Raw genomic sequence first — 27,807 nt, forward strand, 5'->3', positions numbered from 1 at the left:
TGAACTCAGAAATCAGCCTGCCTCTGCCTCCTGAGTGCTGGGATTAAAGGCGTGTGCCACCACGCCCGACTTGGTCATCTTTTCATGTGTGCTTACCTTCTGAGTGTGCAGGTGACGGCATGCTTCTGACTGGGGCCTTCTATGCACTGGGTGGCCTGGTTGTGCTGTCACTAGATCATCCTTATTCCATGTCTCCCATGCCCTCTTGGCCTCCCCGTATTAAGTACTGTCAGCCCTATACCGTGGCCAACAGTACAGGGCTCTGCAAAGCAGCTTGTACACTGTCTGCCGGGCCCTCCAGGTTACAGCTGGGAGTTCAGTCGGTGCTTGACAAATGTCAGTTTTTTCAGAGATGGGAGGGGACAGCAAGCTAGGGCGTCTCAGGTCACTGTACACTCTGGTTTGCAGATTGATGTTTTCATTATAGGTAATTATTAAGTTGATGTTGATTTTAACATGTGCAGCCTAACTTAGAGATTTGGAAGGTCAAAGGCTTGTGTTTGTTTTAGGGTATATGAACATTGGGACGTCACCAATTTTTCATTTCCTTACTGTTAAGTGTCTGCCACCACCTCTTTGTAAAAGTCCTGTGTTGTTGGTGTGGTGGGCTCTGCAGTGTCCAGGCCCCAGCATTGCGCCCGCTGGGCAGTGCACAGTACTGACTGGGCCCAGCCGGTTCCTGTCTAATAGGGCTGTGACCTGGCTTGAACTCTGTAATGAAGAAGGAGCAGACTTACTTGCTCCTCTGCATGCCTCTGTCTCCCCCACACTCCTCTATTATCCAGGAGGAAATTGAAGAGCAGATTTCTGCATTCTCCTGATGCTGATGGGCTGATGTAATCTTTTCCACTCCAGAGTCAGGAAAGTAAAAGCCACTCAGTACAGACCCCGTGCTCGCTCCATAGCTGCCCAGGGCTCCAGCTGTAGGCTCTATATGCACGCCTGTGTTTTGGACAGCCTTGAGGCATAATTTACATACTATAAACAATTCAGTGATTTTTTTTTTTTTAAATTGAATTAGTCAAGTTGTACAAGCATCACTAAGATCCAGTTTTAGAATGTGTTCATCACCCTTAGAGATCCTCAGTGCTGGCTAATAGTCATTTTTAGCCACACACCCCTCTCCTTGTCATAGAAAACAAGCAGTCTTCCTTTTTTGTAGATTTGCATTTTCTGGGTGTTTCATAACAGTGGAATTAACTATATGATGTACAAGTGCATTAACTATATGATGTACAAGTGCATGATACAAATGCATGCTACTCCATTTGCCTTTCATCGTGTGGCATGTTCCTCGGCCCATCCATTGTTGTAATATAGGATTATAACGTGTTCCTTTTCATTCCTGAGTAGTATTCCACTGTATAGATGTACCACATTTTATCTAGCTCTGTTCCAGTAGTCAGCTTGGTTGTTTTCCTCTTGAGGCCAGCATGAAAAATGCTGCTGAAGGACTCGTGGCTTTTTGCAGGGACATAAGTTTTCTGTTATTTTTGGATACATACCAAGGACACAGACATTGTTTTACATGTGCTCACTGAAGTTGTGGTCCTTGCTGCCCTATCCCCTCTGTGTCTTCATTCTGCCATCAGTCGTGCACATGGGCCTTTAGCAACTTCGAGGTAGTTAAATGTCAGTGTGTAGAGTGGGGGAAGGAGGTGTGTGTGTGATACACAGTATGTTGATTTATGTTGAGAAAGTGATTTTTGTATCTTAAATTCTTTATTTTTTCCCAGTTTCTCTATGACTCCACACAATGTTTGCTGGCTTGTGCTTCAGACTATGTACATCATTTTAATATGAAGCAGGCTTGGATGAGTCTGGGGAGCCCTGTTTTGTGGTGCTGTCAATAATTAAACCAGTAGTTCCTAATTGATGGAATTGAGGAACTTTTATAGATTCTTTATTAGAAATGAATCTGCTGTGTTTCCGTGAACACAGGGCTGTTGCCACTGGCCTGTCCAAAGTCCTTCAAGCTGTGTGGTATCCTTGGTGTGGCAGGTCACTCACATTGCTTGCTCCACTGAGGAGTTGCAGATGTTCTGCCCAAGTGAGTGGAGCGTGTCTTGGGGAGGCTGGGGAAGTAGCCCTTCAGCCCTAAGCAGGCTCACCACCATGTGGAGTGGAAGTAGGAGCCTAGAACACTGGCTATGCATTGTTGTGAGAATACGTGGTTGTCCAGAAGACAGCTTTAGCAGTGGCTAGCGGGAGAGCACACGGCCTCCTGAGAGGAAGGGAAGAGAGCTGGCTCACAGCTCTCCAGAGTTCTGTAAGAGGGACAGTGGCTGCTGGGCTGACTCTCAGGCACTGATATTTGAACAGACAGCTGAAGGATGGTTTTGGCTCCAGATGTACCTTGTGTTACAGGGCAGTTCATTATGAATCCTTAAGAGTTGATGTGGCTGTCATGGTTAAGTATGCCTCCAGGCCTGTGTAGATAGAGTCTGGAAAGACTGCTGGAAACCCTTCTCAGTCTAGCAGAGTTAGTAGTGCGTGTGAGACCTCCCAACATGCAGTCTCAGCACCTATTTATTGTGTGTGATTTTACCTGGTGCTCGTGTTCTCACGGTGGAAGGAAAGCATTCTGTTGAATGTTCCCAAGAGTTGGTTGTAGTTTCAGAAGGGTTCCACAGGATGCTTTTATGGCATCAGGGCAACTGAGATGTAAACCTGCTGTAGTTTGTTTTGTATCATTAGCTGCGTGTTCCTGCAGGCCGTTCACCACTGCCTTGCTGTGCCTTTGTGGGTTGCAGACTTCAGCCTGCCAATAAAGGCATCCATGATCATACTGTAACCCACCCTTGTATTTTAAGTGGGACATTGTATCAAGGCTTCCTCACCCAAGCACATGTGTCTGAGGTTTTCTAGGAGTTTTTATTTCAAGCTAGTTTTAGAAGTAAGGCGCTGTTTCTCATCCCATGAAAGCCACTGGCTCCAGGTTTCCACAGGTTTTAGATCATAGCACATCGTCTTTGGGTGGAAGAAGTTGCTGTGGGTGATGGGGAGGGCTCTGAGGATGCAGGAGACCAAAGCTTCGAGGAGGTAGAGCTCTGTCTGCCACCAAAAGGGCTCCATTTGTTGCAGCTTGATTCTCTAATGGGGACTCATGCTTCCCCTGCCTCCCGGTGGGTCTCTGAACTGGCCTTCAGGCACCCTGTGGGGGTAAAGCAGAGTTGTCCTGCAGCAAGTGTGCCGCCTTTTCTCTCCGCCCTTTCTCCCCTCCCTCTCCCTCCCTGATTAGGGTAAAGGGGAGGGTGCCTGCGGGAGTCAGAGGACAGCTTTCAGGACCCTTTTCACCATGGTTTTTAGGCAGGGCTTTCCTGTTTTGGCTGTGTATGCCATAGAGGGTTCCTTGGAGAATCGAGTGGGCTGTAGGCTGTCTCCTCTCTCAGTACTTGGCTGGCAGGTGTAGCATCTTTACAGTGGTCCCTAGCACTCCTGCTCCATTACTGAGTGTGCGGCAGCCAGTGTGGGCTCTGTTTCTACATGAAAGCTTCTTTTCTGATGGTGTCTATGTCCTATGTTTTCATTGGGTTCACAATGCTTAGCTTCTGCATTCTAAGAAACTAACTTAAGATTAAGAATTTTGGCCTTTCTTTCTTTCTTTCTTTCTTTCTTTTTTTTTTTCCGTTATCAAAGTAGTATTGTCTGTTGGACAAAATTAAAAATAGAACAAGGTTTAAAAAAGAAAACTTACATTATGGTTGCCTGGTTATTCAGCTGTTTACTCCGAATACTTTACTGTTTTGCCTTTTAAGTCTTTTAGGAGAAGTGATTATTGGAGAAGGTTGGGAATGTGTTTTATATTTAAGACTTTTATTTTTTTTACTTCAAAGGTAGTTTCCTCAAGCTCCTTTTTATTATTTAAATTAATCAAATTCAATGATGTTTTTAAAATTCTGCTTTTGGGAAAAGATTTGTTCTGTAGCTTTCATAGAAAGTGCTTTGCCTGGCCATGAATACTGGGGTTCAGCACTTGCTGCAGCTGTAATCCTCAAGTTCTGGGGCCTTGGACAGATGTCTGAAATTATCCCTTGTCCTGCAGTGGATCTCTGTGGATGCAGGGCAGTCCCGGGAGGATCCTGCAGGTCCGGACGGAGACAGGCCTTGCAGATTCATTCCCTTTGCCTGTGACTTTCCCGTAGTGATGTCAGTGTGGAGAGACAGGCAGCCCTCTTGGTTTTCCTCTTCCCTAGGTACTTGAATTGAACTGACATCTGTTGCAAGATGTGAGGGGACGCTATGAGCCGCCCAGCACTGAGTGTATTTAGTGTGTCGTCACAGTATGGGAATCATGGAAGACGAGCCTCTGTTTAGCAATTAACTACGGGACTATTGCTGTTTTACTTTAAGGGCTGCAGTGAAATGGATACTGCCAACTTACTTCTAAGAAATGTGCAGAGACACAGCCCGGTCCTCTTTTCTGGCTTTTATTAAAATGCAAATAGCTTAAACTTCAAAGCAGCATAATTGAATCCTGAAAGAAGCAGAGCCGACACTTGGCCTTTGCTGTGGCATTTTTATTCCATCATCTGGTCTGGCCTGGCTGGCTTTGCTGACCAGCTTTCTCTCTTGACTACTTGACTGGGTATGATGGGGACAAGAAGTGTGGACTCATGGTGGCATAGAGAGACGAACTGCTGTGACGTGCCGGGCATGTGCATGCTCAGCAGAGCTCTGCGTGGACAGAGTCTTGGCTATTTTGGCAGTCAGTAGATTTGCTGGCATTGACCTGAAGTTCTTAACGAAACAAAGGGAGTGTGTCTCTCCTCCGCCTCTGCTCCTGTTAGCTTCAGAAATGTATGTCATGGAACCCAAGCAACCCTCTTCTTCTCCCAGACACCAAGCAAGGCGTGTTTTGCCTCTCATGCCCAGAGTACTGGGTTGTTATTTTTAGCTCTAGAGGAAATTGCTAACTGATTACAGCCTTGCCATCCGTCAGAGCCTGAGAGCCCAGTTCTGTGTGTACACCTGGCAATGGCGGCTGCTAGACTGTGGAGTTACTATAGTTGAGATGAGTCAGGCTGTAAGGACAGATTGCTAGAACTTAGCCGTGTACTTTGGACCCAGCTCTGCCTCTTGCTTGTTGAACCCAAGCTTCCTGAACTGCCCAGGTCACATCCTCCTGTGTTCCTTCAGAGCTGTGCTGCATCCTGTTTCAAACGGGACCATTGCGTATAACTCGTCTTTTGACTCTCCCACTTATCTGGGGAACCGTCCCGTGGATGGACTGTGCCACAACTGAAGGGCTTTGATGTTCCAGAGTCCCGCCTCAGCTTTTGAGTGCATGTGTTTCTGCTAAAGGCACGTTTTTTTCTAGTGTGTATGGGGGCCGTGAAGAAGTCTCTTACTCCTCTGTAGCTTTTTGTACTCTGTGGTTTCTCTCATCCTGTTACATTAACCATAACACAAAAAGGACCCTGATCAGAAGGAACATGTCCCAGAAAATCCAACTAACTGCAGAACCCAGAAATGCTGCAGGGTGACTCTGCATCTGGAAATGTATGCACTGCCCTTGGTGTTCATGAAAATCCCGCAGTCTGGTTTCTGTCCAGCTGAAGCCCTTCATTTTTCAGATCTCTCCAACCTGGAGCTTCAGCTACATCTGCCAGCAGACAGTCTGGTAGAACGCTCCGCTTCTCCAGGACACCTGGTACTCAGGTATATCTCCATGAAGTAAGTCCTGCCTCTCAGGAAACCCCAGAAGTGAAGCCAAGGTGAAATCTAGAGGTGGGTTCCTGTGTGTGCTGGTAAATGTGGGTGGCACTGTTCTTACCAGAGGTTCCAGACTGGAGTGACCAGAGACTGTGGTGCGGACTTGGTTCCCATGGCTCATCGTAAGCCTGGGGGTTCATTCACAAGACCTCTTAGGACACAGTCTGTAACCAGCAGTAACAGGTATTGGTTATTGTCTCAGAAGAAGCAGGTGGACCCTGCTTGATTGAGTGGAGTCAACTGAGTGCTATTGCTTCTCACTGTTCTCTAGGGTCTACACCTGAGAGATTCCCAGGGTCTAGTGAGTAAGAGGTATGCACACAGTGCATACAGCAGGCACCAAGGCTTTCCTAGTATTATGCCAGGTGCCGGAACAGGAAAGTTAATTGATTCTAGAACACCCACGTGCCCTGCACGGAGATTCCATTTGGAAGCGATATAGTAGGAGACATACCCAATATGGCTAGGAGAGGTGCCTGCAACCGCAGCCTAAGTTAACTAAGAAGAGCTCAGCCTAGTGTGCTAATTACGTCTGCACTGATGACATGTCCATGTGTTCTGAGACACGGAAGGTCTTACAGCAGGTCACAGAGTCCAGAGACTGGGAGAGTGAGGGGCAAGCCTGACACACCCTCACTGCACCTCCTTTCTGACGTCGTTGCTGTTCTTCCTGGTCCCTCCAAGAGTGGGACCTTCCATTTTCACCTCACAGTGACCCCCATCCGCACTGACGTCTCACGCCGCCCTGTGACGGGCGAGCAGAGTGTGCTTGTCAGGGAATGCCGCTTCAGGTAAAATTCCAAAACCGTTCTCTTGTTTTTTCAAAAAAATTTTTTTACAAGTTTTGATTATGTCTATATTGATGAGTTTGTACATATGAGTGCAGTGCCCGTGGAAACAGAGAAGGCCATCAGATCTCTTGGAGCTGGAGTTACAGGTGGTTGTGGGCCACCCAATCGAGGGCTTGGGTTCTCTGCAAAGAGCAGAAGGTGCTCTTAACCACTGAGCCGTCTCCCTCACCCTGAGTTATTGCTAGGTTCATTAGGATTATCATTAATTAGTGGATTATTCTACTCAATATGCACCTTTCACCAAAAAGCCTGTGTGTGAAGTTTTAACATTCAGAAATGTGAGCTTTAACCAGCAAGATCCAGCAGTCACAACACAGGTATTTGTGTTTTCTTTTCTTGGTCTGGTTACTGATGTGGGAGTAGAGTTCCTGCCTGATGGTTCTAGGCAGGAACTAGCAAAATCCACATGGTATATGAAGTCAAATGCCCTAAATTCCATATGTGCACATCTAAGCATGTGGCAAATGGTTGTACTATCAAGTCCCACTTTGTGCTTAATCCTGGGGAGATTTTTAATTCTTGCATGTTCTGTCACTTCTGTGTGAAGTCATTGAACAGGAGAGGATTGTGTTCTGAATGACATGCTGAGGACATGCCAGTGTTGTGTGTTCTAGTAGGAGTTTGTTTTGGAGTCCTGGCATTCCTGATGCCTCCCTTAAATTCCAAGTTCAGCTGTACACTGTGCCTCTCTGCATTTAAGCTTCTGAGACAGGGTCTTGCTAAATTTCCCAGATTGGCATCAAACTTGTCATCCTCCTGCCTCTGCTTCCAAGTGCCTGGTTTCAGTTCTGTTTGAAACACCTGTTCTTTCTTTGTCCTCAAAGTCAAGGTTAAATAGTTGTCACCTCACCTCTATTTTTATTAGGCTTTTTAGACAGTAGATTGAACAGTGATTCACAAAGGAGTCCCTACATTCTCCATGCATGAAATTCGGTGTGTCACACAGTGTTAGGGAGCCACAGGATGAACTGCCCTGGTAAGCCAGGTTCTGGTACAGGTCAGACAGATGAGGGAGTTGGAGAGCATGCTGCGTGTGTAAGAAGCAGATGTCGGTAGAAGCGTCATGAGGGCTGGGACTGAAACAAACATGGGATAAAGGTGAAACAGTCTTGAAATTCTGTTTGGATAACTAACTTCCTCAACACACTTACTGGCTTGTGAGGCCCTTGGGCAAAGGCACTGTGGGCAAGCTGTGAATACCCTCCTATTTCTAGTAGGGAGAGGTGGGACAATTGCCTATGCTTTGACACCTGGAATTCTTCTGCTTGACTGGAGCCATACTGAGAGAACATAGACTGTTGGATGCTGTTGTCACATGGGCCTTGCCAGGGATTCCTACCTAGGGGATGGGTCAGACTGGAGGAGCTTTGGCTTTGATAGGAATCTGGCCTAGCACTGAGAAGACAGGCCTGTCCATCCAGCACGTTGCTCAGTGGTGTAGAAAAGATGAGTATTTCGTGATTACTACACTCCACTGTTTCTAAACTGGGCATTGCCTCTTTGCATGTTTGGAAGATCTGCCCCAGTTATGCATCCTGTAGTATTCTGAAGCCAGGACTGCAGAGACTCAAGCTTCAGGGCCAAGTGGAGCATCCTGGTGGTTCGTAGTGTAGGTGTCCAAGAGGGTAGTACAAGAAATTTCTTTATAATTTATGTGTATTTGATATTATGTTTTGTAAAGGAAACGTCTCTGATAGCAAAATCAAATAATACTTATACCCCACCCCACCCTTCCCTGGTCCTCCATCATTAATTCCCCCCAAACATACTTTCTGGGCCTTCCCTGGAGGATAAATCCTGAGTGGAGGTCTCTAGAGACTAGGTCCTTTTGACTACAGAGGCTTGTGGGACTATGATAGTTCCAGTCTCCCCAAGTCTTTGCTGTGGCTGATTAAAGGCTTTAGGGACGTGCACATTGCGAACACAGAGACGCCACCCTCACCCGTGTGCGTGTGAGTTACTCTGAGCTTGAAGATGGCTGGAACCTTCCACTGATGGCTTTTTAAAGATCTTTGCCAGTGAACTTCTCAGAGGGACATCTGTCAACATAGTTAATTAAAGTATGAAATCGTAGTTTATGGAGACATAATTTATCTTGCAAGCTCTACTTGCTTTTAATCTTTGCTTATAGGAAGAAAACCCTAAGTTTTAAATGAATTCCTTAAGAGCAGCTGCCCCTAAAATGGTCATCACAGTGGTCAGGGAGGAAGGTCTTTATCACCCTTAAAGGTATTAATTTTTAAATATTATTTTATTGTTTCAAATTAAAATACTACTCCACTCCCTCTTCCATTCACTAACTCCTGCCTTTCCTGTCACCTCACATTGTGCTGTCTCAGACCCATGACCTCTTTTTCTTTGTTACATATACTGTCTTAAATTCTTAGTTGTTGTTACATATATGTACATATGTGTTACATATAAGTACAGCCTGCTCAGTCCCTAAAATGTTACTTGTGTGTGTATGTCTTGAGCTCCTCTTGAGCTCCCCTGATCTGACCTTGAGGTCCCCTTCAAAGTCCAGCTCTTAACAAGTCAGTAGGTCATGAGTTCTGAATGTACCACTTACAGAGAAGCACCGGGTTACATGAGAATTGGGGTTCCCTTTGTGGGTTATTAACAATTTCTTAAAGCCTTTCAAAGTGAGTTGCTTAGGATTTGAACATCACAATGTAATGTGCTATCTTTGACTTAAGAAGGAGCTGTGAGCATTAGAAAGCCCAGGCTGGACCTAAATCACAACTGTCAGCATGGTTTCCAGTAACTGTTCTGCAGAATCTCAGGAGAAATTAAGAGAAATTAAAATTTTACTTCATCTAACGCCCTTGTCACAGTTTTCAAGAGGAAGGTCTTCCGTGTGCACTCGTGACCTTATGTCTGGAGGTTTCTCGCTAAAGCTCTCCTTTGCTTAACCAGAAAGCTGATCAGAGCTCTTTGCTGGATGATGTGAAAGTCATCAGATGCACTGCTATGTTCAGGTACAGAGGACTCTGTAGGCTTTTTCCATCTGAGATTATGGCATATGGCAGAGGGTATTGTATACTACTACACTCTGGGAACTTAACTGTCGCTTCCCCTGGGACAGTACATCCCTCCCACTTGCAGGTCTGTGAATAAACATGAGCTCTTCTGTTCTGGGCAGTTTCTTCCAAGATGCTAAAGGAGCTAGGGAGAAGCATTCCCACTCTCCAGCATGAAATGAGAAACCCAGGAGCATGATTGGCTTCCAGCTAGCTGCTCTGCTAGGGAGAGGCAAGCCATGCTTAGGAGGACGCCATGAAGCAGTGGAACCTACTCCCTCAGAGCAACCTCAGCACTCCTAAGGGTTCACAAACCGACTTCATTGCTGAGTTTTGTTGATTCTGACCAGCTTTCCGTCAGAGTGTCCACGGACACGTTATAACCATGAGTCAGAGACGTAGTAGGAGAGCACCTTAGACACGTTTAAACTTCACAGGACTCTAGGTGAAAGCTGACCAATATGGGAGGGGCTGTCCATAGATACTTGCCATGTGAGCCACAACACAGTCACATAAAAAGACATGGATTTCCTAAAATGTAAAGTGCATTCTGCAAAGATGGGGAAAGGTTCTTGCTTCTTTTCAGTTACACCAACTCACTTGAAAACTAGGTAGCATCAAACAGGAACAGGGGGGTGAATGGGAATCCCCTCCATACTACAGTAGGGAGCCTGCTGTAGCTTAACCTACACCAGGCTGAATTTTGGGGCTGTGGTTTCTAGGCAACTTGTACACACTTACAACAAGCACACACCCAAACTGGAATAAAGTGACAAAATGTGTAATGACGGAACTTACACAGTACAGCTCTTGGCAACTGTAGCACTACCTGCCCATGTGGAGACTGGTGGATACTCCTAGGAAATGGAGACACAAGAGCTGTAAATAGCCTCCCTTACGGTAAAGTAACTAGTGCTGCTACAGTGCAGGCACAGCACTCTGCAGAGAAGGTGTCTGCTCAAGGAACATTGTCCGCTCGCTTGCCTTGTTCCTTTAAGTAGCGCTGCATCAAGATCCTTAGCTGTTGGACGGACCTCTTGCTGGCAAGCAGCAAGCTTATTCTCGAAGCTGTCCTAGATGCTGGGTTTCTGGGTCATTCCCACTCACCTTTCCCAGAAGATGCTCGCCCTCAGGGGCTTCTTCTCACGGGATCCAGGTTCCATCTGTCTGGGCAGGGCAGGGCCTTGTCAGACCAAGGCACTACTGGGATTCATGTGAGGAACTGAGAGGTGGGGTTACTGTGGACTGCCTACATAGATAGGCTGGGGTCTGAGGGACCAGCTGGGTTGCCTATCTATGAACTAAAAACACTTAATCGGATGTTGTGGGAGGGTTGCCTGGGGTCCACAGATCACTCTGTGCTATTGCAGTCTTGCTCTTCAGAAACTGTCCGCCACTGAGGATTGTCTGATAAAGATAAACAAATATGGCCAGCGGGGGGCATTAAGTTGAATTTGTTTTGATCTGAGGATTAAATAGCCCTCAGCTTCCAGCAATTTGTCCCCCCAGCCATGCTAGCTGCTCAGATTATGTCTCCTAAGGGAAGAAATGAGGCGTCTGCCATCTTTACATCAACTCATATGTCCAAAGGAGGTTTATAAGTTAGCTCAGGCACACTGGTTGTCCCCTCCCCCAACCACCATCCTTTCCCTTAGCCTCCCTCTTGTAGGGTCCTCCATTGTCTTATCAGCTCCATAGACCAGTGTAGTAAGTGTCAGTCAGAGCTGGATATTGATCTACAAAGACATATAGCCCACCCTATAGTTCAATTATTGAAGCATTTACCTGGAAGTAGCCATTTCCTTTTGGCAGAGGATACAAAACAGGAACCGGCAGACACCATGTCTTGAGTTGCCATACCATAAGGCATGGATAGGCATCAACTTACGGCCACATGGACTGCAGGAAACGTTGGATGCCACCATTCCATGTTCCTTTTACTACATTGATATTTTGTTGGTTTAAACCCAATGGTTCTGAGCTCCTCCCAAACTTAGCCAGGTTTAACATGCACACGCATGTTTGGGAGCCAGAGCTGATTTGTGCTGGCAAAACAAAGCATTAATGATTAGATTATTAAATTATAATTAATATTAAATTATTAAAATAAAACTTCAGAAAATAGGTAGTGACAGAATTTTGGTGTTGCCAAATGGCAGTTGTGGACTATCTATCTGGGGTCCTTGGGGGTGGGTGCACTGAGGGGAGACTTAAGAAAGAGGCAACCACCGGCGGTGAGTTCACCATATGTGTTGAATTGAGCTCAACTCTTCTGCATTTAATGAAGACTTCAGCCTTTAGGGGTAAATAAAACATTACTAAACAGAGACGGCTGAATATTTCTTACTGGCTGTAATAATTAAAGCCATGAAAAAAGGTGGTGGGGTTATGTTACTGATTAACTCCTAGATTTGATCAAGACACAGTTGCCGGTGGCGCTCTGTTTCATGTTTGGCCTGCTAGGTTAACGCCCTGTGCCTGGTTGTGGTGCTCTGTTGAGCAGCAGACCTCCTTCTGTCCCACTTCTCTGCCCCAGCAAAGTTCTCAGCTACTGGAGCTGAGTCTGAAATCACCCATGAAGCAGCATGCATGCAAGAAAGCTCCCTTATAGAAGGAGTCTGATGGACTCAGGTCCAGCTGGGAATGAAGGACATTCTGTTATACTTTTTCTCCTGTGTTGAGCCAGAAGCTAAGGTTGGTGTTGGCAATAGAGGGGTTTAAATGCATCAGTTTCTTATGGCTGCTGTAACACAGCACCACAAAATTAGCAGTTTAAAACACTGTGTTACAATAGCAGGAAGTCAAAAGTCCAAGTAAGCCTCAGTGGGTTAATGAGCTATGGTTGGGGCTGCTCTCCTTTAAGTTGAGGCAGGAGGGAGCCACTTCCTTGCCTCGTACAGCGTTCATGGATTTCTTGGAGCCTCTTCCTCCATCTTCAAAGACAGCTTGGTCAGGCTGGCCTCTCAGGCCCCTTCTCCTTTTGGCTAATAAAGACTTTTGTAGAGCTACTCTGCTCTAATCAGCAAGGTTAGTTGATGTGCAGTCTCTAATTCAGTCCCTGACTTCGTTGCCTTCATTGTGATTCTTCAGCTCAGAATCACAGGGTTTCCAGGCTGTCATCCTGCTGCCCACCACAGTGAAACATGTATGGAGAAGAAACGGCAGTGAGTCAGAAAACCTGTCCCGCTGATGCTAGCAGACTGTCTAGTACCAGAGAAGACTTTGTATGTATACACACACATGTGAAGGAATAGGAGAAAAGGCCCCATGCCTTGTTAATATAATGGGGATTTCTACCTTGCTACCTAACCTGTCAGATTAGTGTCTAACATGCTAGCTACTCAGTAAGGAGAAATTTTAAGTGACATATAAGTATTTTATAATTTTATTTAAGGGAAATTGACCTTTCTGCTCAAAAGAACAATCTAATTATAGTTGTATTGATTTGTGAATAATAGTCTTGTGTATTTTTTGCAGCATATATATATTTTTTAACACTTTCCAGGGAAAGCTCCATTACCATACTGTTTTTTTTTTTTTTAAACACACAAGCCTTTGTTCAAGGACCCACCTTTGAACCTCCATGGTGGGACCCCGCTGTGTGCACGTGTATATTAATTAAGAGGCTTTGCCTTCCCTTCTAGCTAGGTCATCTCTTTACAGTCCTTGGGTAGCATTGTCCCTGGCCACAGAGTGGTTCCTGGGGCAGTGGGGTAGCTGTGAACTGTGAGGCACAGCCTTCATTTGCACATGGTGGAGCTGCATCCCTTAAGCTGTCACCAGGCTCCCAGGAAGCACCCCTGAAATAGACATGACATTTGCCTGTAATGGCTGTGAAATTAATGGTGTAGGTTTGTAAGTGCAGTGTCTTTGATTTCTCTTTTAAGTTGGACTATTTTCACTTTTCATCATTTAGTTGCTAAGAATAACTGCTAATGGGCCAAGATGGAAACCTTGATCCTACTAGGAGACAATTTACATTATTACTTCAACACTGTGCTGGGTGAGAGCCTGAGGAAAGAAGACCGACATCCCAGGTTTCCCGGAGCTCAGGAAATCCCAGCAGATGCAATCGACACAGGATAGTTCTTAGCTGGTGAAATAGGAGAGCTGCAGACTGAAATGACTGAGGATAAGACCCCAAAAGCCAGAGTTGCTGTGCCTTGCCGTTTAAGACAACTAAGGGCCTTTCCGGCCGAGATTCTGTAGTCCCGCCCGCCATAGCAAACACCTGGAAGTGAAGCCCAGAGGGAGTCTGGGAACGGGAGGTACCCGCCTTAAAGGTGCTGCCTGCTCACTCGTGTACAACAGTGTGGCTGTGCGAGGAAGGGAGGCAGGCCATTGTGCGCTCACACCTAGAGCCAAACTGGGTCTTCAGACCCACAAACGCAAGTCGTCGCCTCTACATTGGAATGTTGGGTTTCGCCTTAGCCCCAGTTCCCTGGTCTGTGTCAGTGCAGGAGCTGTGCTGCCAGGAAGGCCGGCAGGTTCCAGAGGCGGGGCCAGGTGACCTGATACCCGAAGGCTCTGTTTGAGGTGCTCTCACTTTCCGATGTTCCACATCACAGCTGCCTCCTCCTCCTCTAGCAGGATCATTGGCTTCTACTTTTTGTCCGTCACTCTGCTTAGCACTTAAACAGGATGACTGGGAGCTCTGCAGGTAGCCTGGTGGTGGGGGTTGGGGTCGGGGTCGGGGTTGGGGGTGGAGGGAGAGGAGAGAGGAGAGAGGAGAGAGGAGAGAGGAGAGAGAGAGAGAGAGAGAGAGAGAGAGAGAGAGAGAGAAAAGAAGGAGAGAAGAGAGGGGAGAGAGAGACAGAGAGACAGAGAGAGCGAGACAGAGAGAGCGAGCCGGGCCTTACCACTAGGACCTGTGAGATGCTAGGAACCAGACCTGAAGCTTGGTGAGCATTCAATCTCCAACAGACTTTTGCTTTTAAAAATCAAACCCTGAGCATCGGTGCAAAGCTGCTTAAAGTCAACCTTTACAGGAACATTTTGGGGAGTTCTATAGAGCTTCTTGCCCTGTCTCTTTGTTGTGTATTTATATTGCTTGCTTTTTCAAACTGAAAACTACTTTGAGAAATTATGATTTTTAATGATCCTTGTTATTTAAAATATTAACTTTCTTAATAAAGAAAAGCGTTCTGCCTTGCACAAAAGGAGACCAACTTAGCCAAAACTTTGATTTCTAAATTTGACTGAAGAATTTGGAAAAGATAAATCTGGGGGAACTATTTTTCTCTAAAGGGTTGGTCTCCCTGACAGTTGTTCACTGTTTATTTGACCTAGAGAGCAGGTGTTTGGGAGTTCCTTCTGTATTTTTATTTCCCAGGCTCCTGGTTCTTGGTATTAAAGCTTTGAGATGAGTTAGATACGCTGATTTTGGTTTGCATTTGTCTTAATGATTTTTTTATACTGTTTAATCTAGAAAATACTTGTGTTTTGGGTTTTTGTTTTTTATTTTGTTTTTTTTTTTTTGTTTTTATGGTCTGTTTGCTTGCTTGCATCTTTTAAAAAGATTTAAAATCATTGCTACAGTTAAGCTTTAAATTGTGCTTAGCTGCTAAACAAAAATGGTGTTTTGCAAGGAAACAAAATGCTGTATTAATTTTCCATAGTCTTGGGCTGTTAAGACTATGGACCCCTCATTTGAAACTGGAATATACCCTAGTGAAAGCCTAGAATAAGACGGAAACCGTAATTAACTGAAATTTTTACATTTTGAAGTCTATTGTGGCCCGGGTCACACTGAAAGACTTGTATAACGTATTTGTTCTGGGTTGTTTAGGGTCAAGGTTTTTATTTCTTCCTCCCAGACAGTAGTTCATTGCCTGAAACTTAAAAATAAGAAAAACACTTCTTACAAATTTACCCTGTAAGCTTGGGGACAGTTCTAAATGGGTGAAGATGACGTGGATCAAACCACGACTGGCAGGTAGCATGTGAGGCCGGTTTTTTTAAAAGCATTTTTAAGGGTATGGTTCTAGTCCCTGAAATTCCACTCAGCATCTAAAACTGGAGTGGAATTTTAATAGTTAAAATTGTAAATGGGATTCTGCCCGATGCATTTTGCTTGTTTGGAGGAAATCCTTATGGTTTTGTTTGCGACATATCTTCAAATGCCCGCTTCCCCATTCTGGTAAGTAACCGTGCTTGCAGTGATAATCAGGTTTGAAGAAGCAGCGCTAGGGACAGTGGCGAAAGGATTTTGTTGTTGGGATCGATCTACCCTCGTGACCAGACTGCCAGTGGTATGTCCTGTCCTGGGAGTGTTCTTCATCAGAGCCGGTAGCAAACCCAGGAAACTTATTTCTACCGTCCCTTTCCCCTTCCTCTTTCAGGTAACTGTTCGTAATGATTTGGTGTGAGAGGTCGGCAGTCGCCTCCCATCCCCCACTCCTAATTAGCAATTATGCAGATTGTTTACTAGAAACCGGCTGGGCAGCTTATTCCTCTTCTGCCCTCCCACCTAGGCCTGCACGCTGCTTCCAGGTGACCCAGGAATGTTTTGCTCCGCGGGAAAAATCAGATTGTTTTTCATCCCGGTTTTAACTGGAAAGATCTTCACGGAAGTGTTCATGGGTCTCTACTTTGCTGGAGGTTAAATAAGCCCAGTGTAATGAGGGGGACTCACTTTAGTGAATTGAAAGGAAAGTGCCATGCTAAGCCCGCCTTTGTTTTCATTTGAATCACTGGCTGTACTGGGACTGGTCTGTATCTTGAGTAAGTGCTGGGTGGGAGGCGAACGTCTAATTAGTGGAATTGCGGGGGGGCGGGGCTGTTAGGGCGGGGCGGCCTTGTGGATTGGCTAGAGCAGAGAGGGCGGAGCGAGCGGCCCTTATCAGCCTGCGCCGGCAGGTGCAGGTCCCAGGTCAAGGTAAGGAGGCCCCGGCTCCCTTGGCTGCCCCTGCACCCTGTCCGGGACTTTGCTGCTTTGTTCTCCCTTGCTGAGGGCGTTTCTGCTCAGAGTGCGTTCCGGGGCCTTGGGATGAGGGCGTTTCTACTCGGAGTGCATTCCAGGGCTTCGGGATTATAGTTTCTGGCAGGTCCTGGAGAAAAGATCCGCAGAGTCACCCTGCCCTGCGGCAGGGCAGGGAGAGCTTGAAGGACACTCACTCCAGCAGGAAAACAGCAACGCGCGGTGGCTGGATCCGGCTTTGTCTGGGAATGTTCAACAGGTTAAATTGAGGTTCTAGACAGCTGCATGTTCAGGCTCTGCTCCAGAGAGCAGAGGCCTCACCACTCTCCCCTGACTTTGACGGCATTTGTTTGCGTCGCCCTGCAGTGCACAGTGTGTTCGTTCTTTTTCTGCCTCGGCCAGCCGTGATTACTCCTCGCAAAGGTCTGAATTAAGAAGCTAAGCTGGAAATGAGCGGGGCAAAGTGAGTGATTTCTGGGTCTCCTCACATTGAGGGACCTGCAGTCACATTTTTTTTTTTCAGGTTATTTTGAGTTTTATTTGTTTTCGTTGGCACTTTATAATTGAACATATTTAGGTGGTGGGCTATGCTGTATTGATTCATGCATTGTGTAAACTAGAGTCTTGCCTGACTTTGGAATAATGACCGTTTTAGTTGGCCTGTTAACAGCAAAGTGATGGTTGGGAACGGGAATATGTGCTGTGGTGCCTTGTTTTTTTAAAACTTTCTCTTTTTAAAAATTCAGTTATGTAATTTAATTATGTAGGAAAATTTTCTCTCATTATGGAAACCTAGCTTCATTTCTTCCTCTTTAAAAAAAAAATCAACAATTGGTAGGATCCAAGATAATTCATACAGATCCAATTGGATCTGAGGGAGAAGGAAGGTCTCTATGGCTTTTTCTACAAGAGATGAAATAATCAGAACACTTAGAATGCATTATCACTTCAATAAAACAAGTCTGGACTTTTCAAAATGGGCCCATTGTACCTATGCAAAGCGAGATACTAACTGGCCGGAAGCTGAGCAGGTTTATTTTTGTGAAATTTTTAGCAGTGACTTGGTGCCTTTGTGATTTTAGGCAGCAGCTGTCTTGGGGTTACTAGTGTACATGCCAGTTCCTGAGGAAGAAGCTGCCTAGCCTTGCATTCCACAGCTACACAAAGACTTTCTGGCTGCATCCAGCCTAGAGCTCACAATAGACCTCAGACCTGAGCACCTTCCTGTACTGGGGTGGCTTCTGTACTTTGCCAGTGCTTGGTCACTGTGTGAGGGGCATCCAGTGCTTGGTCACTGTGTGAGGGGCATCCAGTGCTTGGTCACTGTGAGGGGCATGGCTTTGGATAGGGAGACTCGGTCAGGTCCTGTCCCATATGCTGCTTGCACGTCTTCAAGCATCAGCTTCTCCTGTATACCGTTTGCTGGCCCAATACAGCCTCCATACCCTTTAGGTTTGAAAATTGGCCTAAAAGTCCAAAACCCCTTTCTGGTCTCCCCCCCCCACCCCCCGAAGTTGTTCGTTTCTTTCCCTTGCATGAATATTCTTGAATTTTTCAGAGTCGATCCAGGGCGAGAAACGCCCACACTGGGAATCCCAGAGTGTCAAAGATGGGGCCAAACATGACTCTCCTGCCTTACACACCTTAGATTACTCTATAAAGTGAGACTGCCACACTGGGTAGCAGTTGGACAGTGGTACCTAACAAGCATTTTATTCAATAACAACCACGTGCTTTATTTTTCCAGCAGTAATTCATGTAGTAAGATTTGGCCCCCTCTTCTAACACCCTGCTGTTTGTGTATAGTTGTGGTTGGCTGTACGTATATTAATGATACAAAAGAGACCAACTTGCAAATTGTAGACATATGCCAGAATCTGTGGGTAGTTTAGATTCGGTAGGAAAGACAGAAGAACATTAGGGAAAAAAAAAAATCTGGCCAGAAAGACACTTATGTTGTACAGTTCCTTATGTGAAGAAGAAAGGCCAGAACCATGGTGAGGGGACATTATTTTTTTGACTTCAGATGAACAGTTAAAGAGTAAACTTCATTTCGAAACTGTTTCAAAATGATTGTACCCACACCTGAGTATGTGAGGAGAGCAACTCTGAGCAGTGACTTCTCTGGGCTTCCGTTGCCTTTCTCATTCCTTTGGTTATGAGCATGTTTTTGTGGCTTTGTTTTTTACACTGAATTTGAATACTTGTTAGCAAATTTAACATGGAGGCCAGGCATGCTGGTCCTCATACAGTAGTCCAGTTTCTTCATCCGTAGACCCTCATCTTCACTGAGCCTGGTCCACTGCATCCAAGACATCGGAGCCGCCTTGTACAGTGCTGATAAAACCTTTTAGGTCAGAACGTTTGAATTTGAGTTCTTTGAATTTGTTCTACTGTAGAGCAGATCTTCTGTTCTGAACCCTTGCCTGCAGCTCTGTACATCTGCTCTCGATAGATTCTTTCACACCATTAAATTGTTTATTGATGGCTCTTGCAGACGGTGTCACCCTGTTACTCCATCTTGCCATGTTGGACACTGAATTCTTTTTAATGATTTGACTATGAAATCTGGGAGTAGGTGGGCACATGAAACAGATGTGGTTTCAGTCACTCTCATGACGAACGTTAAAATAAGAGTTGTGTTTGAAAATACTTTGACCTGTTTAAACTTGAGGATTCTAGCTTTTGTGATACAACTTTGAAGATGGTGTTTGCTGTAGGAGGTGGGCTATTCTGCGCTCATTCAGAGGATGCATAGCTTCCAGAGTGATTGCAGTTCTTGTTCATGAATATGAGTACATCAATTCTTTCAGCTTTACAGGAGGCAGAGTTAACTGCACCCAAAATCAGCCAGGAAGGATCTCATGTCTGCTTAGTTATTTACTAAACAGCACATTTGTACCCTGTGGCTACATAGGTTATCTCACTTTGACATAGTAATGTGGGAAGATAGAGAAATATAAAAAAAAAATTTCTGGGCTTGAGTGAATTTATAGTTAACTATATTTTTTCCATGGAGAAAAAAATGAGACAGTATTTGATAATTTTCTTAAAATGACAGAGCTTTGCATGTATCTATAAACACTTGGGAAACAGTATTCTTCCATGTTTAAATCTTTTTCTTCCATTATTATGTGTGCACGCATAATTTCTGTGTGGACACCTGTGCCATTTGTCTCCCATATGGATCTGTAGATTGAACTCTGTTTAGCAGGCTTGCACAGCACAGGAGCAGGTTTCTATTTAACCAGACGTCACCGACCTATGGGTGAAAGTACTGAAGCCAGCAAAAACTGTTCTGGTCTGAGCATAGTGGTCGGTGTGCCCCGTGGGGAGCCGCTCTGGGCTAGGCCTGCATTTTAGAAGCTGCTGGTTGCCTTCTCAGCACTTCCTTCACAGATGCAGCCCGAACTACATAGGTCTATATTCCTTCAGTCATTCATCAGGAGTAAGAAAATGTTTCAGGCTGAGGTGTAGGAAATAAAAAAGGAAAGGGTGTGTGGATCACCCAAAACTGACTGGGACTTGTAACTTCCTTCTAGTTCTTTAGAAATTTATTTTACTTGTCATGGAAATGCGGCTTGGTAGAATACTTGCCTAGCATGTATGCGTGTACACACATTCACACTCATGAACACATGCACACACACCCGAGCCCGCACACTCCTTGCATGGTGGCACATGCTTATAATTTCAGAACTCTAGAAGTGAAAGTAGGGGCATCAAAAAGAAGAAAGAAGTATTTTATCCAAATGTTCTACATTTTATGCTGAACTTTCTCTACACTGATAACAGTTCTCACCCCTTCTCTGTAATAGCTATAATATCCACTCTGTGGCTACAACACTGTATTTTAACTCAGAACTAGCTGAAAGGTTTGATAATGGAAATGCATTTATTCCCGTTCTGGAAATTGCATTGAGATGAATTGGTAGATAACAAGAATTTAGAATTAAGATATCACTGCTTATAAGTTAGAAGGTCAGTTTTATCAAAATCTGAACACAAGAAATTGAAAGTTCTCTCTGATACATAAAAGTGTTGTGCTGTGGGAATCCTTCAGCAGGACGGAGATGGCCTGAAGCACTCTGGGACTTCTTGTTTGAATCGGTTCTTCCCAGAAGTGTGAAGTAGTGGGAATGTACCCCTCTGTCCCATCACTGTGGGCCTGGCAGATTCTAGGCAGGCAGACGAGAAAACTTTAAATGTTTCTTGTAAAATCCTTGGAAAATTTTAATTTGAGCATTTAGCATGATTTAGTTTCTGAAATATACAGTGGCATAAAATATTAGTAGACACATGTGGTAGATCCAGCTGGCCCCGTTGGTCTGGTTTCCTGTAGTTCACAGAATATGCTTTATGTCACATTGCTCGAAGCATGGGTAATACTTCTAACAAAGGTTCAAATAATAGCACATTTGACAATTTGACTCTCCCACTTGGAAGCATTCTCTGTGCCACAGCCTACTTTAGCTCCCACCTGCTCTTGGCGGCTATCACGGCCTTTCATCTTGTGATAGCAGTTTGGAAGGGCTGTGATCAAACGATGATTTACAAGTTCACATAGCTCAAGCTAATGCCATGGATTCTGAGAATATTTGTTGCTGCAGTGGTCATTGCAGAGTGTAGCTCTGAAGGTGCTTGATAGCCAAAGGTAACTGACACTACTGGGAGGGCTGCCTGCCTGGTGGTGAGTTCTATAGTTTGAAAAGAAAATATTTTTACTCTTCATTATTTGATAACCTTCATTTGCTAGCAACCTACATTTTTACCCTCAAAATAATGCAAACAAGATCCACATTCGGTGTTCTAGGTAGTCTTAGGTTTAGGCAGTTCTTTAAAATTCGATTAAAACAAAAACTCATGTGGAGAACCGTTTTTCTGCTGCCTCCAGCAGCAGCAGCAGCAATAGCAGCAGCAGCTGCTGCGGCTGTTTCTCTTTAAGTTTCTAATGCATGGAAGGCACTTTAGTTCTGTCCGGAGGTCCCGCAGACATTACCCATGAACGAAGAGCAGGCTTAATACGCCTACCGTGCCTGTTGTGTGCAGCCCAACGGGAAAGGAAGCCCTTTCCTGACAGGCAGAGAAGACCATGGCTTCCTCTGGCTCCTGTTTCTGTTTCTCTCTGGACCCTGAGGAAATGGAAGTTCCTGCTCTTGTTTGGGGAACTTCTCTTCATGGTATCCTTATCTCACGCTATCGGCAACAATCTTATGAGTGAAAATTCACTCAATGGAGCTTTATTTTAAGTCTCAGAGCGGTGCCTGTCTTCCTTCCTTCCGTCCACCTGTGTCCTTCACCTGTGGCAGGCAGCCATGGACCTGAGTGGGTGGCCTTCAGGCCTGCAGGGTAGTGGTTGTGCTTCCTGGAGAAGGTAGCAAGGAATTTTCCAGATTCGGAGTGCCTTATACAATGAAAGGTGTTTTCTATCTGTGAGGTTACCCTTCACCTTCTGCACATGACTCTCAAAGGTCAGCGGCATTCTGCCCTGGCCCCTGTTTGGGTTGAATTCCAGCCAACAAGTCTCCAGCCTACAGGAGAATTTGAGATTTTTCTCCCTCCCCCATTTCTTCTGTTTTGTTCTGTGTAAACAGTTCCTGCCAAAGTAACATAGACAAATATAGCAGAGAATGCTCTTCTGGAAGATGCATGCTCCCAAAGCATTTTTTAACCATTTTTGGGAAGAATTGATCGTTCTGTGAGTTTCAGACAGACTGAAAGAGGCGGGGAGGCTGTTGCTATAATGGAAGTGACATCATACATTATTGCCCCATTGATCCGCTTTTAGTCTCCAGCCAGGATAAAAGGAAATGGCACCAGGGAGGAAGCCATGCTTCATTTAGGCTCAGATCCCAGAGTGATAATGGGGTAATAATAGAACTCACGCCACTGTCAGTCTGTGGCTGCATTAGTCTCAGGCTCTCTCTGTCTGGAGCCACACTGACTTCCTTCCCCATACAGCCGCTGCTGTGCGCCAGCTGGGCGGCCAGGGAGGGGCTCAAGGGCTCCCCTTGGCCTTCAAGGCATGCCAGCTGCAGTCCTGATGTTTGTGCCTGGGGAAGCCTCATGGTGAGACTTGTCATGTCTGTGGCATTCCTAATCTGGGAGGTAAGCCTGCTCTTCTCTATTGTGTTGTGCTAATGGAAGAGAAAGCAGGGGCTGCAGTTGTGTGGATGAATTGTCCTCTGGGAGGGAGCTCAGAGTGACATCCATCCCTGCCCCCACCCACTCCTACCCCTGACTCCTGTGAAGACACTGGGGCTCCTACAGGAGCCAGGGTTGGTTTTCTTTGTGCTGCTTTTACTTGGATCAGGGCTGGGGTTTTGGAAATTTCACATTTTCTCTCCAAGAAACTTTAAAACTGTTCAGACTTGTGCCACTTTCCTCAATTTTTAAGTCGTGAGGGTGGGGGCGAACGAAGCTAACTTTTTTTCTTTGTGCATTTCTTCAAAATTAACAACTATGAAATCTTCAGTGTTAATGGCAAGAATACAGACTTCCACACTCCTTAATAACGCTTGTACTTGATTTGCTTCCTGTTACATACTGCTTCGTGTGTTCACTTGAGTAAGTTTTACGGGCCGTGCTGCTGTTTTCAAGTACCTATCTGATTTGGGCAGCTCATAGCCTTATCATGTCTTGAGTTTCTAAGGCAGATGCATTTTTACAATACCAAGAGGCCTTCTCTATGTGGAAATAACAGCATAGATCATTGTTTGTGAAAAGAAAGAATTTTCTCTCCTTTTGCAACTGAATGGTGGGTGTCAGTCTCACAGCAGGGCCAGTCTTGGGCCTGTCCTGGGGCCAGATGCAAGGGACCGACCCTCTGTGTCCCTTGCAGTACCTCCATGATAGCACACAGTTGGTCCCAAAGTTATGTGAAAGTTCATTTGACTTCCCTATGAGTGGAAGTGGGATGTCTCCTGTGCCTGTTGCCAGGGCCGCCCGCCAGCTGCACAGCACTGCCTCCCAGCACATATACAAGTACTTGAGATCGTTCAGTCACTTTGCAGGCATTTATCGTGTATTATTTCTTTTCCACTGTAGGGTGGCTTGACAGGGAGCGAATATGTATTTTACAAAGAGACATTCACTCTATTAAAATATTTTTGCTTTAACACATCCTCTTTTCAAGTCTGTAATCCTTTTTTTGTGTGGTATAATATTTACTTGTGAATGAATGATAGTTTTATTACATGTGGCTGAAAACAGCATTAGGCCAGATTTGTCTTTCTTCATTGTTTAGAGACTACATTTTCCCATGAATTGGAGAGCCAGGTGGTAGTAGGTTGTTTACTAACAGAGTGCTTCCTCCCAGTCCATTCTACAAAGACCAGACTAGTACAGCTCTTCCCACATTAGGGAGGAATGTTCAGCATGGCTGTGCCTTGTGTCCTGCCTGCCTCTGAACAAGCCTGCTCTTGCAGGAGGGTGTCTGTACCCCACAGAATGGAGGAGGATGGATTCCTTGGAGGGGTGTGTACCCTCACTCTTTCCTGCCTTTTAATTAGAGCCAGATAAACTTGGGAAACAGCCCTAAAGGTTTGAGTGCCTATGCACTCCCCCTCCAGCCCTCCCTCCCATCTCAGTTGTCCAACTTAAATCAGGGGGCTTAACTCTAAATGTTTCCATTGCGTCAATTTTGTGACAGCAAAAGCTTTCCATGATTCTTTTGATTCTGTTCGTGTAGGGTTGTGAGCTTTCTGCTTGGAAGAAAAACAGGACGCAGGTGTAGATCCGCTTGGGCTCCCATGTTTAACAGGTCTCAGACTTTTAAGCTGGAGCTGTGTTTAGTGACTTAACCCAGCCAGGATGGATACTCAGGTTAGGCATATGGGTGACTTTAGCCACCGACTGCCACAGCAAAACCAAGAGAAGCAGTGAGGTGGTGAGTGGTAAAGGGGCTTTAGTTGGAGCCCGAGGGAAACACTGCACGAGGGTGTCTAGCTTATGGCCTTCGGACAAAGAGTGTACTTTAGGGCAAAAAGGAGAGGCATGAGGAGGGAAGCTGAAAAGTCTTTTGAGTAATAGAAATTGGCAGTTAAAGTCATGGTATTAGTAGGCACCCTCTGATGACCTAGTGTTGGCCTCCAGAAATTTGATTTGCTTAGAATTATTATCAGGCATAGTTAGGGCTGAAGGGGTGCCCAGTGTAGAGAAAGTGGAATTCGTATAGAGTTGTAAAACCCTGATTTTAGCATGAAGCTTTTTTAGTCAGTACAAGTGTTATCTTTAGCCTTCTCTCCTCTTTGCTGTTGCCGGGTGAGATGGCCGTGCGGGGAGGCGCTCCCAGGGAGCACCGCACCTGTTTTTTCACAGGCACTTCATTTTATGTTTGTATCACATGCAGACTTCTCCCTCTCATTGCCCTTAGCTGCTGTCACACTGATTTGGGTATTAGGAATTAGGAGAGTAACTGTGTGCTTAGGTGTATGTGCTATTTGGCTTGTCTGCAACCTGTAAAGTGTGTTGTAGTACTTTATACCCACGGATTATAATCAGACTGCTCATGAAAGGGAGGGGCTGTGAGGGGAAGCAGTTGTTATATTGTGAACGGACATATTGTTACACTGTGCTTATTTTTTCAGGGTTCTGCAGGCGCCTTGTAGGCCTACGTGGTTCAGAAAGAAATCTGAACCTATCTCCGCCTGGTTAACTCTTGTGAATTTGCCTAAAGTTGGATGCACTCTTGAGTCCTTGTATAACCAGGAACACTTCTTGGCATATGCATGCCATAAAGGCAAGGCCATCATGAGGCATTGTGACATTAAGACATGTGCCATTTTAATCTTCTATAAGCACATACCCAACATGATAAACCAGGGAAAATGGCTTCACCAGACCCGGGGAGGCCAATGTTTAGGGCTGCAGACAACTCTGATGTGTGAGGAAAGTCAGCAAGTGCTCTCTCCATTCTTCAGACTGGAAGAGGGCTGGGGTTCCCCTGGCCCTGGGGTGCTTACTAAGAACTTTGGTATTAACTTCTTGTTGCCTACAAGACATTTCAAGGGCTGTTTCTTTTGTCCTCAGCTTTCTCCAGACCAGATCGTCTTGCTTTTGGAGTGGCTCTTAGAGCAGAAGACGCTGAGCCCTCAGACACTGCATTGTCTCCAGCAGACTTACCATCTCCAGGAGCAGGATGCAGAGGTAACACAGGCGAAACTGTTTGGAAGGCAATGAACCCACTGCAGCCCCGGCCTGTAGCTGCTGCTGGCTGTAGTATGACTCGGTGTGCTTGCTTTAGGAGTCCAGGGCTGGGCTTCCAGCGACACTTCAGACAAGTGCCTGCTCTTCTCCAGGGGTCTCCTGTGGTCAGTTTGTACGTGAAATGGTTGGAGGCCTAAGTTTTCCATCTTACTACGTAAATTATAACGACATATACGAGCCCCCCAAAAGCTCGAGCTACAGGGTGGAGTTGTTTGAATTAAGACTTGGGCGGGTCATCTGGTGCTCTGCTGCCACCTTTCCCCTGATCATTAAGGAAATGGCTCAGATGTGTGGGAGCAACTCGGCTGCATTCAGCTAGGACAAGAAAGAAGCCATGTGTGAAGGAAATGAAAAACGAATCTAGCAGCTATGGTTTAAAAAGTAAAATTGGATGGTTGTGGTAATGCAGTATGATGTGAGCCTTAATATATTTTAGTTTATTAAGAACACAGTACAGATCCTAGATGAATTCCAGGTTTGAGAAAAATATAAAATCATAAATATTTAATGTATTTAATCATAAGAAAACGTTCAAAGAAAAATGGTCTTTGACACAGAGCTCTAAAATGCAGAGAACATCAGAAGCCTTAACTGAGTTTTCTGTGCATGCAGTCAGCAGCCACTAGCGCCTGAGCACTGGGACACTGGAAACTTGGCCTTCCTGAGCCGGGTGTGCACAGGTATGAGGTGCACGTGGGACCAAGGGTGTGTTCAGGTGCTCCATACCCAGTACAGTCTATTTCTGAACTTCTATTTTAGACCAGTTGGCTTTTGTGAAATGTTATAGTGGCTTTGGGAGTTAGCAAAGTGTCTTACACTGACAAACAGTTCCTTAGTAGCTCACTGGGAAGGTGGACTTCGTTACACAGTTTCCAAGTCCATAGATTTAGGAGCAGTGGAAAGAAGTACTTAGGGAGACAGTGATACCCTTTACCACCCATGTATCGAATTTGTTTGTTTCTGCTCCTAGCCCCTTTGTTTATCAGAGACTCCAAATGCCAGACTTATTTTTAATTAGTGTTTGAAAGACCTTGCTATTTATAGGCAAAGGATTGTGTTTTGACGGGGTTGAATCCCACTGGAGTCGAGGCTCCTGCCAGCCTGCACTGGCTGGGTGGGAGGGTCAGAGCAGGTGCTGAACACCTGTCCCTTGATGCCAGGAAGCCATGAGGCTCCAATCCCCTTCTCCTTCTTCCTACTGGCATGTCACACATCCTGTCTTACCTTACAGCCTGATATAGTTACTGTGTGTCATTTCTTAAACCTTTGAGAAGGAAGTAGATGTCTCCCTTTTCTGTAAATATCAAAAACTATATCTTACTGCCCAAAGGCAGGTTACTTGATTCTGTTGTGATCCTTGGTGCCCAGGTGGACTAAATGTATCCTGGCTTCCTTTACACACTCATGATCTGACTGTAGCATTTACACTTAACATCTACACACTGAGAAAGAAATGGTGCACTCGAGTCAGGCTCACCCTTAGGAAGCTTGCATTTATTTGTCTGTCAGCTCATTGGGTGAGCAAGGTAGCCTCAGCCAGGGGCTATCTATGAAGGGGCAAAACAGGGTGAAGAGGAGACGCACAGGGCAAACATCTCTCAGCCAGGTATTCAAGAAAGGCCCCTCAGAGGAAGCAACACTGAAGACAAGACGAGGTGGCTACACAAGACCAGAAAGATGTATATATAAACCCAGCACATGTCAGGATAGTGGCCAGCAAATGTCTTTAAAGGACTGGAGAGTTCATAGTTTAGGCCACGTGGTTTCTGCAACAGCTCTTCAACTTTGCTGTTGAGACAAGCACACAATAAAAAGCCCCACACCTGGGGACACATGGGTGAGTGGTGCTGTAAAAGCTGGGAGAGCTGTGCTAAACTTAACCTGGGTCTCTCAGTATAACCAGTCCTCCTCAGGACTCCTCAGGTCTCTCAGTATAACCAGTCCTCCTCAGGACTCCTCAGGTCTCTCAGTATAACCAGCCCTCCTCAGGACTCCTCAGGTCTCTCAGTATAACCAGCCCTCCTCAGGACTCCTCAGGTCTCTCAGTATAACCAGTCCTCCTCAGGACTCCTCAGGTCTCTCAGTATAACCAGTC

General features: G+C 45.5%; 1 protein-coding gene across 6 annotated transcripts in view; it reads left to right on the plus strand.

Annotated features, from left to right (window-relative positions):
- Aopep (aminopeptidase O (putative)) overlaps positions 1 to 27,807 on the plus strand; it is a 310,014-nt gene that overhangs the window by 264,960 nt on the left and 17,247 nt on the right. For 5 of the 6 annotated variants that reach the window (XR_003845375.1, XM_021215555.2, XM_029547341.1 and 2 more), the window contains one exon: positions 25,536 to 25,652. Coding sequence is in view for 4 of the 6 variants with exons in the window: in XM_021215555.2 (XP_021071214.1) it covers positions 25,536 to 25,652 (117 nt within the window). In the remaining 2 variants the exon portion in view is untranslated. Of the gene's footprint in view, positions 1 to 5,576; positions 5,731 to 25,535; positions 25,653 to 27,807 lie in introns of those variants that run through there. The other variant, XR_003845374.1, reaches the window with a different exon arrangement.

This window comes from Mus pahari, chromosome 16 (genome assembly GCF_900095145.1).
Source record: "Mus pahari chromosome 16, PAHARI_EIJ_v1.1, whole genome shotgun sequence".
NCBI classification, from domain to species: domain Eukaryota; kingdom Metazoa; phylum Chordata; class Mammalia; order Rodentia; family Muridae; genus Mus; species Mus pahari.